General features: G+C 50.1%; 2 protein-coding genes across 2 annotated transcripts in view; one reads left to right on the forward strand and one right to left on the reverse strand.

The window, feature by feature from the left end:
* The window catches only part of TVP23A (trans-golgi network vesicle protein 23 homolog A), a 40636-nt gene extending 35180 nt beyond the window's left edge, over window positions 1-5456 (forward strand). Inside the window, exons 5-9 of the mRNA XM_007462841.1 lie at window positions 1-55; window positions 1167-1256; window positions 1490-1618; window positions 2859-2987; window positions 5397-5456. The exon at window positions 1-55 is cut by the window's left edge and continues 93 nt beyond it. Coding sequence (XP_007462903.1) covers window positions 1-55; window positions 1167-1256; window positions 1490-1618; window positions 2859-2987; window positions 5397-5456 — 463 coding nt within the window. The remainder of the gene's footprint in view (window positions 56-1166; window positions 1257-1489; window positions 1619-2858; window positions 2988-5396) is intronic.
* A 764-nt stretch (window positions 5457-6220) lies between these two features.
* The window catches only part of NUBP1 (NUBP iron-sulfur cluster assembly factor 1, cytosolic), an 18789-nt gene continuing 10110 nt past the window's right edge, over window positions 6221-14899 (reverse strand). The window contains exons 5-11 of the mRNA XM_007462832.1: window positions 14161-14193; window positions 13481-13571; window positions 12673-12827; window positions 10777-10887; window positions 10425-10527; window positions 7246-7329; window positions 6221-6505 (exon numbers count right to left, since the gene is read on the reverse strand). Coding sequence (XP_007462894.1) covers window positions 6447-6505; window positions 7246-7329; window positions 10425-10527; window positions 10777-10887; window positions 12673-12827; window positions 13481-13571; window positions 14161-14193 — 636 coding nt within the window. The 3' untranslated portion in view covers window positions 6221-6446. The remainder of the gene's footprint in view (window positions 6506-7245; window positions 7330-10424; window positions 10528-10776; window positions 10888-12672; window positions 12828-13480; window positions 13572-14160; window positions 14194-14899) is intronic.

Here is a 14899-nt window from a genome sequence, read left to right on the forward strand (position 1 = left end):
GGGCTGTTTTGTCACTGTTCTTTTCCTCCTGTCCTTCGACTTCTGGTCTGTGAAGGTAAGGCCCCCTCACCTGTGACAGCCTCGCTCCTGAAACACGTGTCTGCGTTTCCAGATGCTCACAGTTCTGATGCATGTGGATGATTTGGGCTCAGAGGCACTTTGGTTTAAACTGATGATATGTACTTAAGAATACTGAGCCGAATACTGTCACTTAAAATTAGAGAAGAAAATACATTGCTTAGTTGAATAAATGGCTTCTGTCATGCTTGCAAACATGTAGTATATGAGGGTGACAATGCCATAGGGGTTTGGATTTTTTGTAAATTTTACATATGACATAATATTATAATAATATATTTTAAAATTCTATATAATATGAATATGTGTGTGTGTGTGTGTGTGTGTGTGTTTGTGTGTCTGGGGAGTCCTCTTTTTCATGAATGAAACTTTGTTTTTAAAACTTTTATTGGAGTATAGTTGATTTACAGTGTTGTGTTACTTTTCTGCTGTACAGCAAAGTGAGTCAGTTATACAGTTATACACATACATATATCCACTCTTTTTTAGATTCTTTTCCCATATAGGTCATTACAGAATATTGAGTAGAGTTCCATGTGCTATACAGTAGGTCCTTATTAATTATCTATTTTAGATATAGTAGTGTGTATATGTCAATCCCAATCTCCCAATCTATCCCTCCCTCCCCTTCCCCACTGGTAACCATAAGATTCTTTTCTACATCTGTGACTCTATTTCTGTTTCATTAATAAGTTCATTTGTACCACATTTTTAGATTCCACATATAAGCAATGTCATACGGTATTTGTCTTTCTCTTTCTGACTTACTTCACTCAGTATGACAATCTCTGGGTCCATCCATGTTGCTGCAAATGGCGTTATTTCATTCTTTTTTATGGCTGAGTAATATTCCATTTTATATATGTACCACATCTTCTTTGCCTGTTATTCTGTCGATGGACATTTAGGTTGCTTTTGAAGGTAAGCTTAGTTAAGAATTAGAGGCCTCAAAACTGATTTTGAGAAAAAGCCCCACAGTTCAGTTCCCCTCTCCTTCTCACGGTGCAAGTTTGGCATGAAATGGTGACTTTTATTCATCAATGAATGACCCGTGGCCTGCTTGGAGACATTCTGTCCATTTTCCTCAGAATGTAACCGGACGACTCATGGTGGGCCTTCGCTGGTGGAACCAGATCGACGAAGATGGGAAAAGCCACTGGATTTTTGAAGCCAGAAAGGTATTCTCCAATACGTGTCAAGCCAGAACCGGGAAAACGGCCATGGAAAGTTCCCATGGGTTCCTTTTGAGCTTTGTGGGATCTGATTCCCGCCGTACACAAAGCCCACTGATGCTGGCGCTCCGTTCAAAGTCACGTGTGGCAGAAGCACGTGTGACGTGAACAAAAATCATAGCACACTCCTTTGCAACCATTTTCGCTAGTATTGCAACCGAATCACTTTCCCACCACAGGTCTCTCCAAATACCGTGGCTGCCACAGAGGCGGAAGCTCGGGTCTTCTGGCTCGGCCTCATCATCTGCCCCATGATTTGGATCGTGTTCTTTTTTAGCTCCTTATTTTCCTTGAAGCTCAAGTGGCTGGTAAGGCAACATTTGCTGAAACATCTGTATAGAACCGGTGGTTGCAGGAGTGGGTTTTTGCTATTGATCGACCGATCAATCAAAACAACTTTGAGATAGAATTCACATACCAGGCCGTGCACCCATTAGTGTGTACAATTCAGGGGCTTCTAGTCTATTCACAGGGTTGTGCAACCATCACCACAGTCAGTTTTAGGGTATTTTCATCACCCCAGAAGGAAACCTTGAGCCCTTTAGCCATCACCCTCCCCATACACCTGTCCCCCCCACCCCTGCCACCCACTGATTTCTCTGTTTCTATAGATTTGGCTATTCTGGACATTTTCTGTAAAAGAATCATATAATATGTAGTCTTGTGTGACTGAGCCCTTTCACTTAATATTGTTTTCAGGGTTCATCTCTGTTGTAGCTGGTGTCAGTGCTGCTTTCTTTCTTATGGATGAATACTATTCCCTGGTATTAGACCACATTTTGTTTATCCATTTATCCATCAGTGAGATAATCAATGGTTATTTGTTTCCAGCTTTTGGCTCTGAATAATGCTGCTGAGAGAGGAGTTTTTAGAAAAAGTGCATGACATCCTACCTTGGATAGGGAACCCTTCCTCAGTAGGAATAAGCTAGCCTCAGGGTTCTGCAGTTTTATTTCAGAGTTATCATATTGCATTGCCATGATCTGAGTCATTCAATGAGGAAACAAAATATCTATGGACAGTCTGAGCAACAGCATAAAAAAGTGTGGGCTGGCCTTCCCTCGTGGCGCAGTGGTTGAGAGTCCACCTGCCAATGCAGGGGGACACGGGTTTGTGCCCTGGTCCAGGAAGATCCCACATGCCGCGGAGCGGCTAGGCCCGTGAGCCATGGCTGCTGAGCCTGCGTGTCCGGAGCCTGTGCTCCGCAACGGGAGAGGCCACAACAGTGAGAGGCCCGCGTACCGCAAAAAAAAAAAAAAAAAAGTGTGGGCTCTGGAGTCTGGATCACGGCTCAGCCTCGCTCCAGCTCTGGGACCTCAGGCAACTTTAGCTTCCCTGAGCTTCCATGTCCTCCCTGTAAAATGAGATGATAACGGCCCCAACCTCTCGGGTTCCTGGTGATTAAAAGGGGTCCATGAGTATTTGTAAACACTCCATAGAGGTTGGCTATTACTAGCAGGTGTGGGCTGGAGCCACTCCTACTTGCTTTGGGAGGAATATTTCAATACGTGCTCTTAGGAGAATTACATTTGCTTTGTCTGAGTGCAGGCCCTCGTGATAGCTGGGATTTCTCTCCAAGCCGCTAACCTGTACGGCTACGTCCTTTGTAAGATGGGAGGCGAGAGTGACATCAGCAAAGTCACAGCCAGTTTTCTGTCCCAGACGGTGTTCCAGACGGTGAGTTACTGAAGTCTGATTCCTGGACCACTGATCTCCAGACACTTAAAAGTCAAGGAGGCCTGTTGGCAATGGCAGGTTTTGATGTTTTCCATATCAGCCAGGCCTCCATGGTTAGTTGCTTTTTTGTGTGTGTGGTTAAAATATACCCAACCAAATTTACCCTTTCAACCATTTTTAAGTGTACAGTTCAGGGCTTCCCTGGTGGCGCAGTGGTTAAGAATCTGCCTGCCAACGCAGGGGACACGGGTTCGAGCCCTGGTCCAGGAAGATCCCACGTGCCGCGGAGCAACTAAGCCCGTGCGCCACAACTACTGAGCCTGCACTCTAGAGGGGTACGATGCAAGGAATCTTGATGAAAGGGTGGTGTAAAAAAGAGTTTAAGGCTGTTGAATTATGGAGACATGGGAAGAGTGACAAAAGACCAGGAAAAATTTTAAAAAACATACAACAAATAAACATTTCCAAAAGAGAGCATGTGGAGAAACAGAGAAAAGAAAGACAGGGTGAGGTGCATACTCAACAGCCCGTCGTCATTCTTCTGTGGCTCTCCAGCTCAGCTGGGTTAGTGTCCTTCCCTTTCATCTGCTATGCATTGGAGGCACAAGACATTACTGTAGAGGGAAGAATCATGCAGGCATCGACACAAATTCTGTGTTGTATTGACTTAATTCCTTTGCTGATTAGTTGCATACAAACTTCACTGTTTTACAGACCTATATAGCGTACGTGAACTTCAAGAAAATAGAAGGAAACTAATATATATTGAACACCTACCATTGTGGGTGACATCATGAAACTAGACCCAGCACATCTCTTTTAAGAAGGGAATAAAGATGTCTAATACAGAAAGGGTTCTTGAGGGATTTGAGCAAAATGAGTCACACAGATTGTTTGGAAAGTTGCCTCAGAGGAACTGGGAAATACAGTTTTAAACTGTTGATTAAAAGGTCAGGAAGGAGTACCGCAAAAAAAAAAAAAAAAAAGTGTGGGCTCTGGAGTCTGGATCACGGCTCAGCCTCGCTCCAGCTCTGGGACCTCAGGCAACTTTAGCTTCCCTGAGCTTCCATGTCCTCCCTGTAAAATGAGATGATAACGGCCCCAACCTCTCGGGTTCCTGGTGATTAAAAGGGGTCCATGAGTATTTGTAAACACTCCATAGAGGTTGGCTATTACTAGCAGGTGTGGGCTGGAGCCACTCCTACTTGCTTTGGGAGGAATATTTCAATACGTGCTCTTAGGAGAATTACATTTGCTTTGTCTGAGTGCAGGCCCTCGTGATAGCTGGGATTTCTCTCCAAGCCGCTAACCTGTACGGCTACGTCCTTTGTAAGATGGGAGGCGAGAGTGACATCAGCAAAGTCACAGCCAGTTTTCTGTCCCAGACGGTGTTCCAGACGGTGAGTTACTGAAGTCTGATTCCTGGACCACTGATCTCCAGACACTTAAAAGTCAAGGAGGCCTGTTGGCAATGGCAGGTTTTGATGTTTTCCATATCAGCCAGGCCTCCATGGTTAGTTGCTTTTTTGTGTGTGTGGTTAAAATATACCCAACCAAATTTACCCTTTCAACCATTTTTAAGTGTACAGTTCAGGGCTTCCCTGGTGGCGCAGTGGTTAAGAATCTGCCTGCCAACGCAGGGGACACGGGTTCGAGCCCTGGTCCAGGAAGATCCCACGTGCCGCGGAGCAACTAAGCCCGTGCGCCACAACTACTGAGCCTGCACTCTAGAGCCCGCGAGCCACAACTACTGAAGCCCGCGTGCCGAGAGCTTGCGCTTTGCAATATGAGAAGCCTACGCACCGCAATGAAGAGTAGCCCCCACTCGCCGCAACTAGAGAAAACCCGTGCGCAGCAACGAAGAACCAACGCAGACAAAAAAAAAAAAAGTGGCAGAGTCCTTTTAAAAAAAGTGTACAGTTCAGTATATCCACATCATCATGTCACCACAACTCTGATCTTCACAAACTGAAACTCTGTACCCACTGAATGTTTAACTCCCCATCCCCCCCCACCACCAAGCTCCAGGTAACCACCTACTTCCTGTCCCCATGCATCTGACGACTCTAGGGACCTCACCTAAGTGGAATCATACAGCGCTTGTCTTTTTGTGACTGCCATTGTCGGTTTTGAGTGATTTCTTGAAACGACAGAATTAAGAACCATAACTTTTTTTTTTTTAAACTAGCCTTAGTTCTAGGAGAGAAATAGATCTTCTAAATTTGACCAGGCTCTTCCTGAAATGGTCTGAACCATCTTAAATGTGAACAGTGCAGCTTCACACCAAGACCTTGAGCAACCAGCCCAACAGGCTTTCAGTTCACTGTGGGTTTGCTCTGGCCTTGAATCAGCAGGATCAGGCCACACACATGTGAGACAGAAAGCCAGGGCAGCCTCTTCCCCTTGCAGGCCTGTCCAAGAGACTTCCGGAAGCCTGGCCTTGAGGGGCTGGAGATTCACAAGTATTAGGTAAGAGGTGGGATCGAGGTGGCAGCCTGGACGGTGCGGGGCAGGGGGCTCCCGTGGAAGTGCAGCTCTCCTGGGTTCAGCTGGGCCTGTGGTCTGGGTGGGCCCTTTACAGGGGTCCCACCTTCCTCACCTTGAACAGGTAGGCAAGCGGGGTGGGCTACGAGAAGGGGAGGGCAAGGCATTTGCCCGCCTTCCACTTCCATGCCTGGAATAAGATGGGAACTGGGAATTTACTCTTCCCTCAGCTGCTCTCAGTTCCTGTGTGTCTTTCAGAGGGAGCGTCTCATGGCAATGAGGATCTTCTTGGAGTTTGCATCTCTCTCCTTTTTATTTAATGTTAAAAAACCCTGTAAGTTGTCTGACACTGGAAATTGCTGGATATAGTGAATACACATTCCTATACAGGGTGTCGACACTGACCCCCAAATCTGTCCTCATGTGGGTGATTTGAGGGTTTTTTGACTGTGCCCAGCCATGTGGTGTGCACTGACCTCAGGACAAGCCCCAGCAGGAGGATCTATCACTGCTTTAATTTTTTCTCCACCTGAGGAACAGCGTTTGCACTATGCTGTCTGAAACTGTGACTGTATATCTGCAGCGAAGCCACACATTCACCCCTTTGTCCCCTTGGTTCTTTTTCAGGCTTATTTTCCAAGGCAGCGAAGGCTCAAGTGAGAGGTTCTGTAATGGAACAGCTTCCGACAGAGAAGAAAATTCCATGACCCACAAGCCGCTGGTTTTTTACACGAAGCAGGCCTTGGGGCAGAGGTTTGAGATGTTTTTATTTTTAAAATGGCACATCTGTAAAGAACGCCCTTTACATATGTTCTAAAGAAAAGTGTACAAATGTTAGATAATTAAAGTGTCTCTGAAAAAGTGACTTCACACCATGCCTGGGGCTGGTCCCTCTCTGCCTGTGACCCCTGCTCTGTCACCCAGCTGGTCAGGTGTGATGGGACGTGCTGCTTGTGTTCCTAACGTCCTCCTGTTTCAGGAGCCGACGAGGTTCTCCCCTTTCGGCTGACGCAGACTACAGAACTCCTGGATTCCTGGAAAACAAGACAGCAGGCAAGGAAGCAGTGGCGGCTCTTGGTGGCCCTGCCCTTTGCTGGCGAGGCCGCGTCTAGATGGGGTGGAGTCCCCAGGTGGCTTAATTCTCCCAATAGTCCCATTTCGGCTTATGCCCTGAATCTCTGCAAGTGAGCCCAATACTGCCCACTGCCCATCTGTGGTTATAACCACAACTGGAGGCCTCATGCTGGCCCATTCTACAGATCAAGAATCCCGGAAATGATGTGATTTACCCTCAACACCATTTCACTAGGTCAAAAGAACTCAGCCACAAACCGGGAGCCTAAAGCTTTAACTACTGACGACACCTCTGCCTTAAATTCAACGCCCCTGACAGCTACCTGTTGTTGACTGAATCAGGCCTGCACATGGGTTTGGTTTGGCTCACTGTGCTGCTTTTTTCTTCTTAATTTCTTTTTATAGCTTTATTGAGGTGTATTTCCTATACCATAAACTTCACTGTGTTTTTTAAACTATGACTTAGTTCACAACACTGATGTACCGGAAGATTTTTCAAGACTCCTGGCTTCCTGGGCTGATGGGGTCATCCCAGACCTCACTACCCCAGTGTCCCCACCAAAGCTGTGTGGCCACTTATGGCTGCAGTGACCATTTATGATCCTGAATGGGGCCTTCTCACACCCAGCCCACTCTGCTCATTTATGTCACTTCCTGGCCCCGTGCCATCTGGATTCACAAGATTCACTTAAACACTTACTCTGAATTATACTTCTGTAGGCTAAAGTGGCTGGTGAATCCGGTGCTTCAACCAAAAAAGACTGTCCTTTGTCGCAACTCTTACCTTAAAGAAACAAAGGAAAGAAAATCCATGAAGAAAGCACAGTGGTGATGTGAACCTGGGGCTCTTTCTGTGCCCGTGACACTGAAGAGCGAGCCCACCTCACTCGTAATGAAGATCAAAGCTGAGACAGAATGTCGGGGTCTCGAGGACCTCACCTTCCCCTCCTCCATCCAGCAGGGACCCTGGCTAGCGTTTCCTCGCAGCTCTGACCTGTACCTGGCTGATGGTGTTTAGTGTGTGTGCCTGCGAGTCATCTGGGTCATATGCAGCAAATGCAGGTTCCAGGGCCCCCATTGTGATCAGATACAGCAGCTCCTAGGCAGGCCCAGGAACCTGCATTTTAAAGACCAATTCATTCTTTCAGTAAAAAGATAATGAAGGCACACAGTAAGAGTATGGAATACAAAAGGTAATACCATGAAGAATGAGTTCAAAGGAGGCTACCAGTGTTTCAAGTATCCTTCTAGAAATATATGCATATATATACATATACACATGCATGTATTTAAAAAAAATGCTTGGGAGTGTATGACACACATATTCTGCCCGTTGCTTTCTCCATATGTAATTTTATCTTGAAGGTCACTCCAGGTTGGCATCAATCCATCTGCTCTGTGTACTGCAGTGCCGCTTCGGGACACACAGGTGGTCTCGCATCCAGGTGAGCACGGGCAGGACCTTGGGCAGGCGGCGTGCTCCCCTCCCATCTGGTCCTGGGTAGACCCTGCTGCCAGCTCCTCTGCCCCCGACCCCCCTGCTGGAGAAGCAGGATCAGTGGTTCCACAACCCACAGCCGCTCCCCAGCCTCCTGGGGGATCCTGGCCAGGCCAACCGTGGAGCAGTCGTCGCCTCAGCTCCCCAGCATGTTGCCCGGTGGGACAGGGACACCCGAGACGGGGGGCAGAGTGGGCCCCCATGTGGCCCGGGCACTGTGAACCGTGGCAGAAGCAGCTAGGGAAGCCTCCGAGTTCACGGTCGCTGGACTGGGTCTGGGAAGTCACAGGTCCCACAACAGGCTCGTGGGGCCACTTCCTTCTGATTTTCATTCAGCGTCCCCTCACTCCCCGTCCTCCCTTCCCCAGAGGACATGCCTGTCCCCTTATAAATGCGCTCTGGTCAGTTCCCCATCTCCACAAACCTCCCCCTCTCCTGCCTGTCACCTGCAGGAGGCACCCCTTGGGCACTGCCCTGTCCAAGGCTCCCCTCGTGGCCCTCCTTCCATCTGTGCAGCCCCTGGCAGTGGCTCCATCACCGTGCCCACCTCGCAGGTGCGGCCTGAGGTTCAGCGCCTGGAAAGGACCCGCCGGAGCCCGCAGCCAGCGCTGGGGCAGCGCGGATCTAGGCCAGGGCGCCCGGCCCCAGACGTGCTTCCGCGTGACCCTCAGGCGTGCGGGGCTGGGGAGGCCGAGGATCACGGTGCCAGAGCCCGGCCGCTCCTCTGCTGCACGTTCCCACAGGGGCTGAGCGCATCCTTCGCAGCCTCTTGTCTGTTCCTGGTAACGTGGCTGTTCCGTCACCAGACAGAAGCGGCTCCGGAAGGTCACAGCGACCTCACTTGGCCCTGCCCGCCTCGCCGCAGCGCGTCACGGCATTAACCACTGGTCCTTTCTGACGCCGGCCCAGCTCTCTGCAGCTACAACCAGAGGTGAGGTCTGGGGACATGTACCTTGTCACACAGGACTGTGCCCGCTAGACGGCACTGAATCAGAGGCTGCACCAGGCCACCTCTCCTGTAAGCTGCTCTAAGGACTAAGGCGGCAGCATAGCCTGGAGCAGATGGCGGTGACAGGCTGCCACCACTCACTGTCCCCCACAAGTTCATGTGGGCCGGAGGCCTTTGAGGGGAGGTACCTGCTCCTACGGCCCAGAGGGAAGCTCTGGTCAATGCAAAGACAGTTTACAGCAGTGGGGAAGGCTGGAAAAGCAGCCGAGTTCTCTGTTTCTTGGGGAAACCACATACCAGAAGTGCTGCTGGGCGTGGAAACAAGCGAAGTGCGATCTCCGGAGCTGCTCCCCGGGTCCCCCGGGCTTCTCGGGGGCTCTTTCCGTCCACCTCCTCAAGGCAGGCCTCCTCCAAGCTGCGCTCCTGGCCCCTCTCACCCCCCGTCGCGGGCACGTCCCCCTCCACTCCTGACCTCTCTCCCCAGCCTGCTGACCAAGCCAAGGCCTCGCCCGCCTCCACACAGCACCAGGAGGGAGCCAGCCGGTTCTCGGTGCTGTCCCCATCTCCCCGGTGGCTCACACGGGGCAGCACAGACGTCCGTGACACCTCTCAAATCCTGGCACTTTCCCTCTCTGTGTGCCCCCCTCCCTGGCAACGCCCAGGCCCCAGCCCTAGTCTCCTCCCCATTCTCCTGCAGCACAGCTGCCACGGCCTCAGCCTCTAGGTGCACATGGCGCCCACGTTCCCAAGGCTCTCACTTCCTAACAACTGGGGCCCGAGCGCCGTCGGCCTCTGTAGGCTTCCCTCAGGCCCGGGCACCTCTGCGTAACCTAACTGTCCCACTTCCTCATGGGGGGGCTCACACCTAACTTCAGCAAGGTCAACTCCTGCTACCGTGGGGAAAGAAGTCTGGTGGTGGGTGTCCTCACCACTCCACTCAGCGAGCCGACGCCCCGGAGTGAGTGTGGGGTGGAGGTGGGGTCCCCGGAGGACTCTGGCACTCAGAGAGGAGCGTGAGCCCCGGAGGCAGGCCAGCGACTTCCCCTCACGCTCACCAAGAGAAGCCGGGCGCAAGGAGGGCTGCGCCGGGCTTCCCTGTACACTGGACATGTGGGGCACCTTCCTTGGGAGTCTTCAAGGCTAATTCTGTACCCGACTTTGAGTCAGAACCTAATTCCTGTGTAAGAGAAGACTCAAAGGCACGCCCCTTGCCGCCTCCCCAGGTCACCCCTGGCCCGGCCCCTCCCCTTAGTGACTTCCTTTCCTCCTGCCCCCCTGCACCGGGCATCTCCCTGACCAGTCTCTCCTCTCCTCTGCAGGCCCCTCCCACCGCCCCGAAGTTCTCCTGCTCCCTCGGCTACGCGCCGCCGCCACGTGTCTCACTGCTCCTCTCAGCTGGAGGGCGTGCAGGCTCCACCGGGGACTCACCCACCTATGCGCGGATCCAGAGGCACTTTGCCGAGAAGCGGGACCTTCAGGTCCTGGCACATGACCTCCGCACCCCCAGTCGTCGGCGGGAATATCTGAGACTCCTTCTGGGAGGCAAATTAAAGGGGGAGGAATCCTGATTTCGTTTCAGAATCATACGAATGGACCACATTTTAAAGCAACTTTAAAAAATGGCTATTTTGAATGTGAAAAGAATGTTCATTAAATCAGCAACAGAGGGTTTTAACTGATTCCACTTCCCGAAATGATGGGGAAAATAGAAACAGTTTCCCAGAGATCCACCCCTACGACTTCCTCAGGCATGGAGGACAGGACCTGGTGGGACGTACTCTCACCTGGCACCTGGGGCAGATGAAGCCGCTCATGTTCTCCACCACCCCGATGACGGGCAGCTTCACCTTGTGGCAGAAGTTGATCTCTTTCCGGACGTCCTGGAGCGACACCTCCTGTCCAGGTTCAAGAAATCCAGTTATGTCAAAGTCAAAGCATAAAAAGAGAACATCCGCGTGGTAGAGGGATGGCTGCAGGGCCGTGGCATCGCCACCATGAAGCGTTAGAGACCGTGCCCCGTGTTCCACATTTGTTTCGTGCCGACCACATGTGAGCCCTGTTCCAGGTGCTACTTACTTCCCACAAACCTCAAAGGATAAACCTGAACAGGCAAATGTCCACCGTACAACGAATCTGCAGGAAAGTTACCCTTTAACACACCTCCATGTTCCACTGTGCCGCCAATGTACTAGGCTGATGCCGAGTGGGCACAGCTTTCCAGGTCAGGGGCAGCCTGTGGGCTCGTCTGGCTGCCTATTTTCGTAAATAAAGTTCTTCTGGAACACAGCCCGGCCCACTCTTCTGCACAGTATCTCGGGCTGCTTTCGCCCCACAACGGAATAGCTAAAGGGCCGTGACAGAGACCGTGTGACCCGAAAAGCCTGAAACAGTTACTCTCCAGTCCTTCACAGAAAAAGTACATCAACCTCTGATCCTGGTTATCATGAACCCAAGCAACTTTATGCACAAAAAGAAAATAAGGACTATTACCAGGTTTGGATCCCTTCAAATTCACTTCTGGACTCTCAGTGTGTATCTTACAGCGTTAGGACTGTGGATAATCAGGGCTTAGTACCCACCCCAGTCCCCCATTTAATTTTACTGCAGACACGTGTCCAAGGGTCGTGTGCTGTCAAATACGGCTACTCCTTAACATCTGTGGCTTTAATGGTCACAGGCCTTCAAAGGGCCCTGGCTTTGAGTCCTCTATTCTCCTGAGGCCCACGTTTGGCCCTCGAGCCCCTTGAGGCTGGGGTACAGACGGAGGGGCATTTAGCTAGAAAGTAAACGGGCTGTTACCAAGTGTGTCACCTCAGTGCAGCTGTGGTTCCCTCCCTGGTAACCTCTACAAGCCCTGCTTTGTCAAAGACGACCCCCCAGAAGCTAACACACCGCTGTAAAGCAATTATACTCCAATAAAGATGTTAAAATTAATTAATTTTAAAAAATGCAGTTCTCACAAAAAAATAAAAATAAAAATGACCCCTGAAGAAAGCCAGCTGCTGGACGTGCAGGGCTCCGAGAAAGTGGGCATCCCCAGCCTGAAGTCACATTTTCTAGAGAAGTTACATACAGAGGTAGTGCACAAACATGGGGTGTCCCCCCAGGCTTCCTGGAGAAGGGCCGGCATCTGCTCGGTCCGCTCCCCTCCTCCTGAACCCAAGGGGACTCTCTTTCCTTTCAGAGTAAATATGGTATCAGAGAGGCCATCCTTGTGTCAACTCGATTGTTGCTGTTGCTTTAGACTTGACTTTTAGAGCGGTTTTAGGTTCATAGAAAGCACAGAGTTCCCATGTGCCCCTGCCCCACGTGGAAAGCCCTGCCCACTGTCAGCACCCGCATCAGAGCGGACGTCCCCACTCCACTGTTCTCATAGGTCATTTCTTTGGGACCTACTCTCGAGAGCACTGCTGGTCTAAGGGTGGGCACCAGCCTCTCTTTAAAAATTCAGTAGGAAACATTCCTAACGACAAATTTGTCTTCTCTCCAGCGCCATCCTCGGGCCAGGCGCCCCTGGCCCCCACCCCCGCCCCAGCCACCTAATGCCTCCCTGTCCGCTGACAGTGGCTGGACCGAAGATAAACGTAAGGTTTCTGCGGATCCCAGTCGGTATGCTGCAGAGCCCAGGGTCTCGGGCTGTCGGAGAAAGAGACCCTCCGGGGTGGGGGGCCCTGGCTCACCTGCGGCGTGGTGATGATCACCGCCCCATCGATGTGCGCTGCGGCCAGGTACTGCACGGCCGAGAGGTGTTCGTCCGACGTCCCGGGTGGGGTGTCCACAATGAGGTAGTCCACCTCGCCCCAGTCCACGTCTCGGAGGAACTGCTTGATCATGCCTGCAAGGAGAAGCTGCGGGGATGCCTCCTCTCTCCCGTCCTTCTGACTCTCTTTACAGAAGCACAGCTCGTGACCTTTACGTACAGATCACCTGTGCTCTCAATCAGTGGTGTTTGGCAATATCTGGGGACATGTCTGCTCGTCAATGACTAGGGTGGGAGTTCTACTCGCCTCTGGAGCACAGAGGCCAGGGTACTGCTAAGCCCCTGTGACGTGGAGGACAGCCCACCCTCCCCAAACAAGGGATTATCTGACTCAGTACGCCAACAGCACCAAGGCTGAGGAACCTTGCCCAGATAGGCACTTTCGCATCATTACCTGCAGCCTCAATGCCTAGTCAACCTGCTACTGATTTCACCTCACATACTTCTCTTTGACACAAATAAGAACACAAACCACCTTAGGAATAATTTCAGGGTTAGGGAGATTTTTAGGAGAGAAAAACCCCTAATAGATTTTTAAAATTATAACATTTTATTAAATAAAATTGGTATTTCTGTTGGCTCTCTTCAACCAGTGAAGATGCAACCAGATGCATAAAAATAATCCTCTATGAAGCCCAGCAGGATGAGCCTGAGGCCATCCTGACAGGACGGGATGCAATTCTGCCCTTGGAAGGACGTGATAAGAGACAGAAAGCAGAGTGGCAAACCATTTTTCTTTGGTCCCCTCCAGATAACGGCATCATCGGGGCTGCTGAGCAAGAAACCCACCGACATCACCCCCAAGTTGTCTTCCAGGAACTAGAAAGGATGATGCAAGAAACATTTTACTTAAAACCACAATGCAAGGCACTTCCCTATGTCTTTTGTCTGAGCTCTGGCTGAAAAAATTGGGGGGACAAAATTACTGTGTGATCTGTGAGTATATTCACTCTTTGAATCCTTAAATCTTTTTTCTTTTTTTCGAAAAAAATCATTAAAGAAAACGGTTACCATATTGGGGGTATTGAAAGAGTCACCATACGGCCTTATGCGGCAGTGACAGTGAACTCAGCTGAAATAAAGAAACCTCGTTTCCTTTACTAGCTTAACCTGGGTTGGCAAACTGTGGCCCCACTTCTGGTTTTGTATAAAGTTTTATTGGAAAACGGCCACGTTCATTCATTTGCTTATCACTACTTTCCAGCTATGACAGTGGCAACTGTATGGCCCACAAACTGGAAATATTTACTCTCTGAGCCTTTACAGAAAAAGTGTGCCAATCCCAGGTTGGAATTGGATTCCCTGTGCCTAGGAAAGTGCCTCAATAAATATCTGTTGATGATAAAGTTACAACCCTTTATCTACACATATGACAAGAGATCCTGAAGAAAAGGGGGTCAGCACTCACCACTGGAGACCAGCCCGAGCCACTCTGGTGAACCTGCAGGAACAGAAGCCCATGCTTATTTGTGAGAAATTATATGCCCTGGCCACGCTTCTCTCACAGACAAAGTTTACGCAGTAAGAAGGCAGTTTTATAAATTACAATTCATTGTCTTAAATGCTACCACTAAATTCTTAATAGGGAGTGAACAGAGAGGGTCAGGGGCTGGGTGATAGAATTCATTTGCTTTTTCCCTCCCAGGTTGGGTTATTTGGAAACTGCTTAGATATCTGGTCAGGGGACTGATGTTACCGAAGTCCAAATATAATTTGGGATATTTTAGAAGTGTGACAGAAATCAGTTTGGGGTTGCTGAGAAGATGCAGGTAACTGTGGAGCAGCAAGGCAGTCTCTGTACAAGTCCAGGAGTGGAGGGATGACCTTTAGTGAAACAGTAGACACAGAACCCTCCCATCAGTGGTGTGAACTTCAGGGCTGAGCTGCTGCCCCCAGGGGACAACAACTGGGGAACTGGTGTCAGCGGGAAGCTTGGGGTACTTCAAGACCCAGACCCTTTCCTCGCAGTAGGTGTTCACTAACTGCCAGGGTTCAAGTCCGTATCGACGCTTTACTATGAAACGGGAACTTAAGCAACTTCCAACCACACGTCGATCTTAGATTTACAGTTCAAGTAACGCTGGACCCAAAACAGAAAGCCCATTTTTCCTGATGAATTCTTACTTTTTTTTTTTTTTTTTTTTTTG

This window comes from Lipotes vexillifer, unplaced genomic scaffold, assembly GCF_000442215.2.
Source record: "Lipotes vexillifer unplaced genomic scaffold, Lipotes_vexillifer_v1.1 scaffold306, whole genome shotgun sequence".
NCBI classification, from domain to species: Eukaryota; Metazoa; Chordata; class Mammalia; order Artiodactyla; family Lipotidae; genus Lipotes; species Lipotes vexillifer.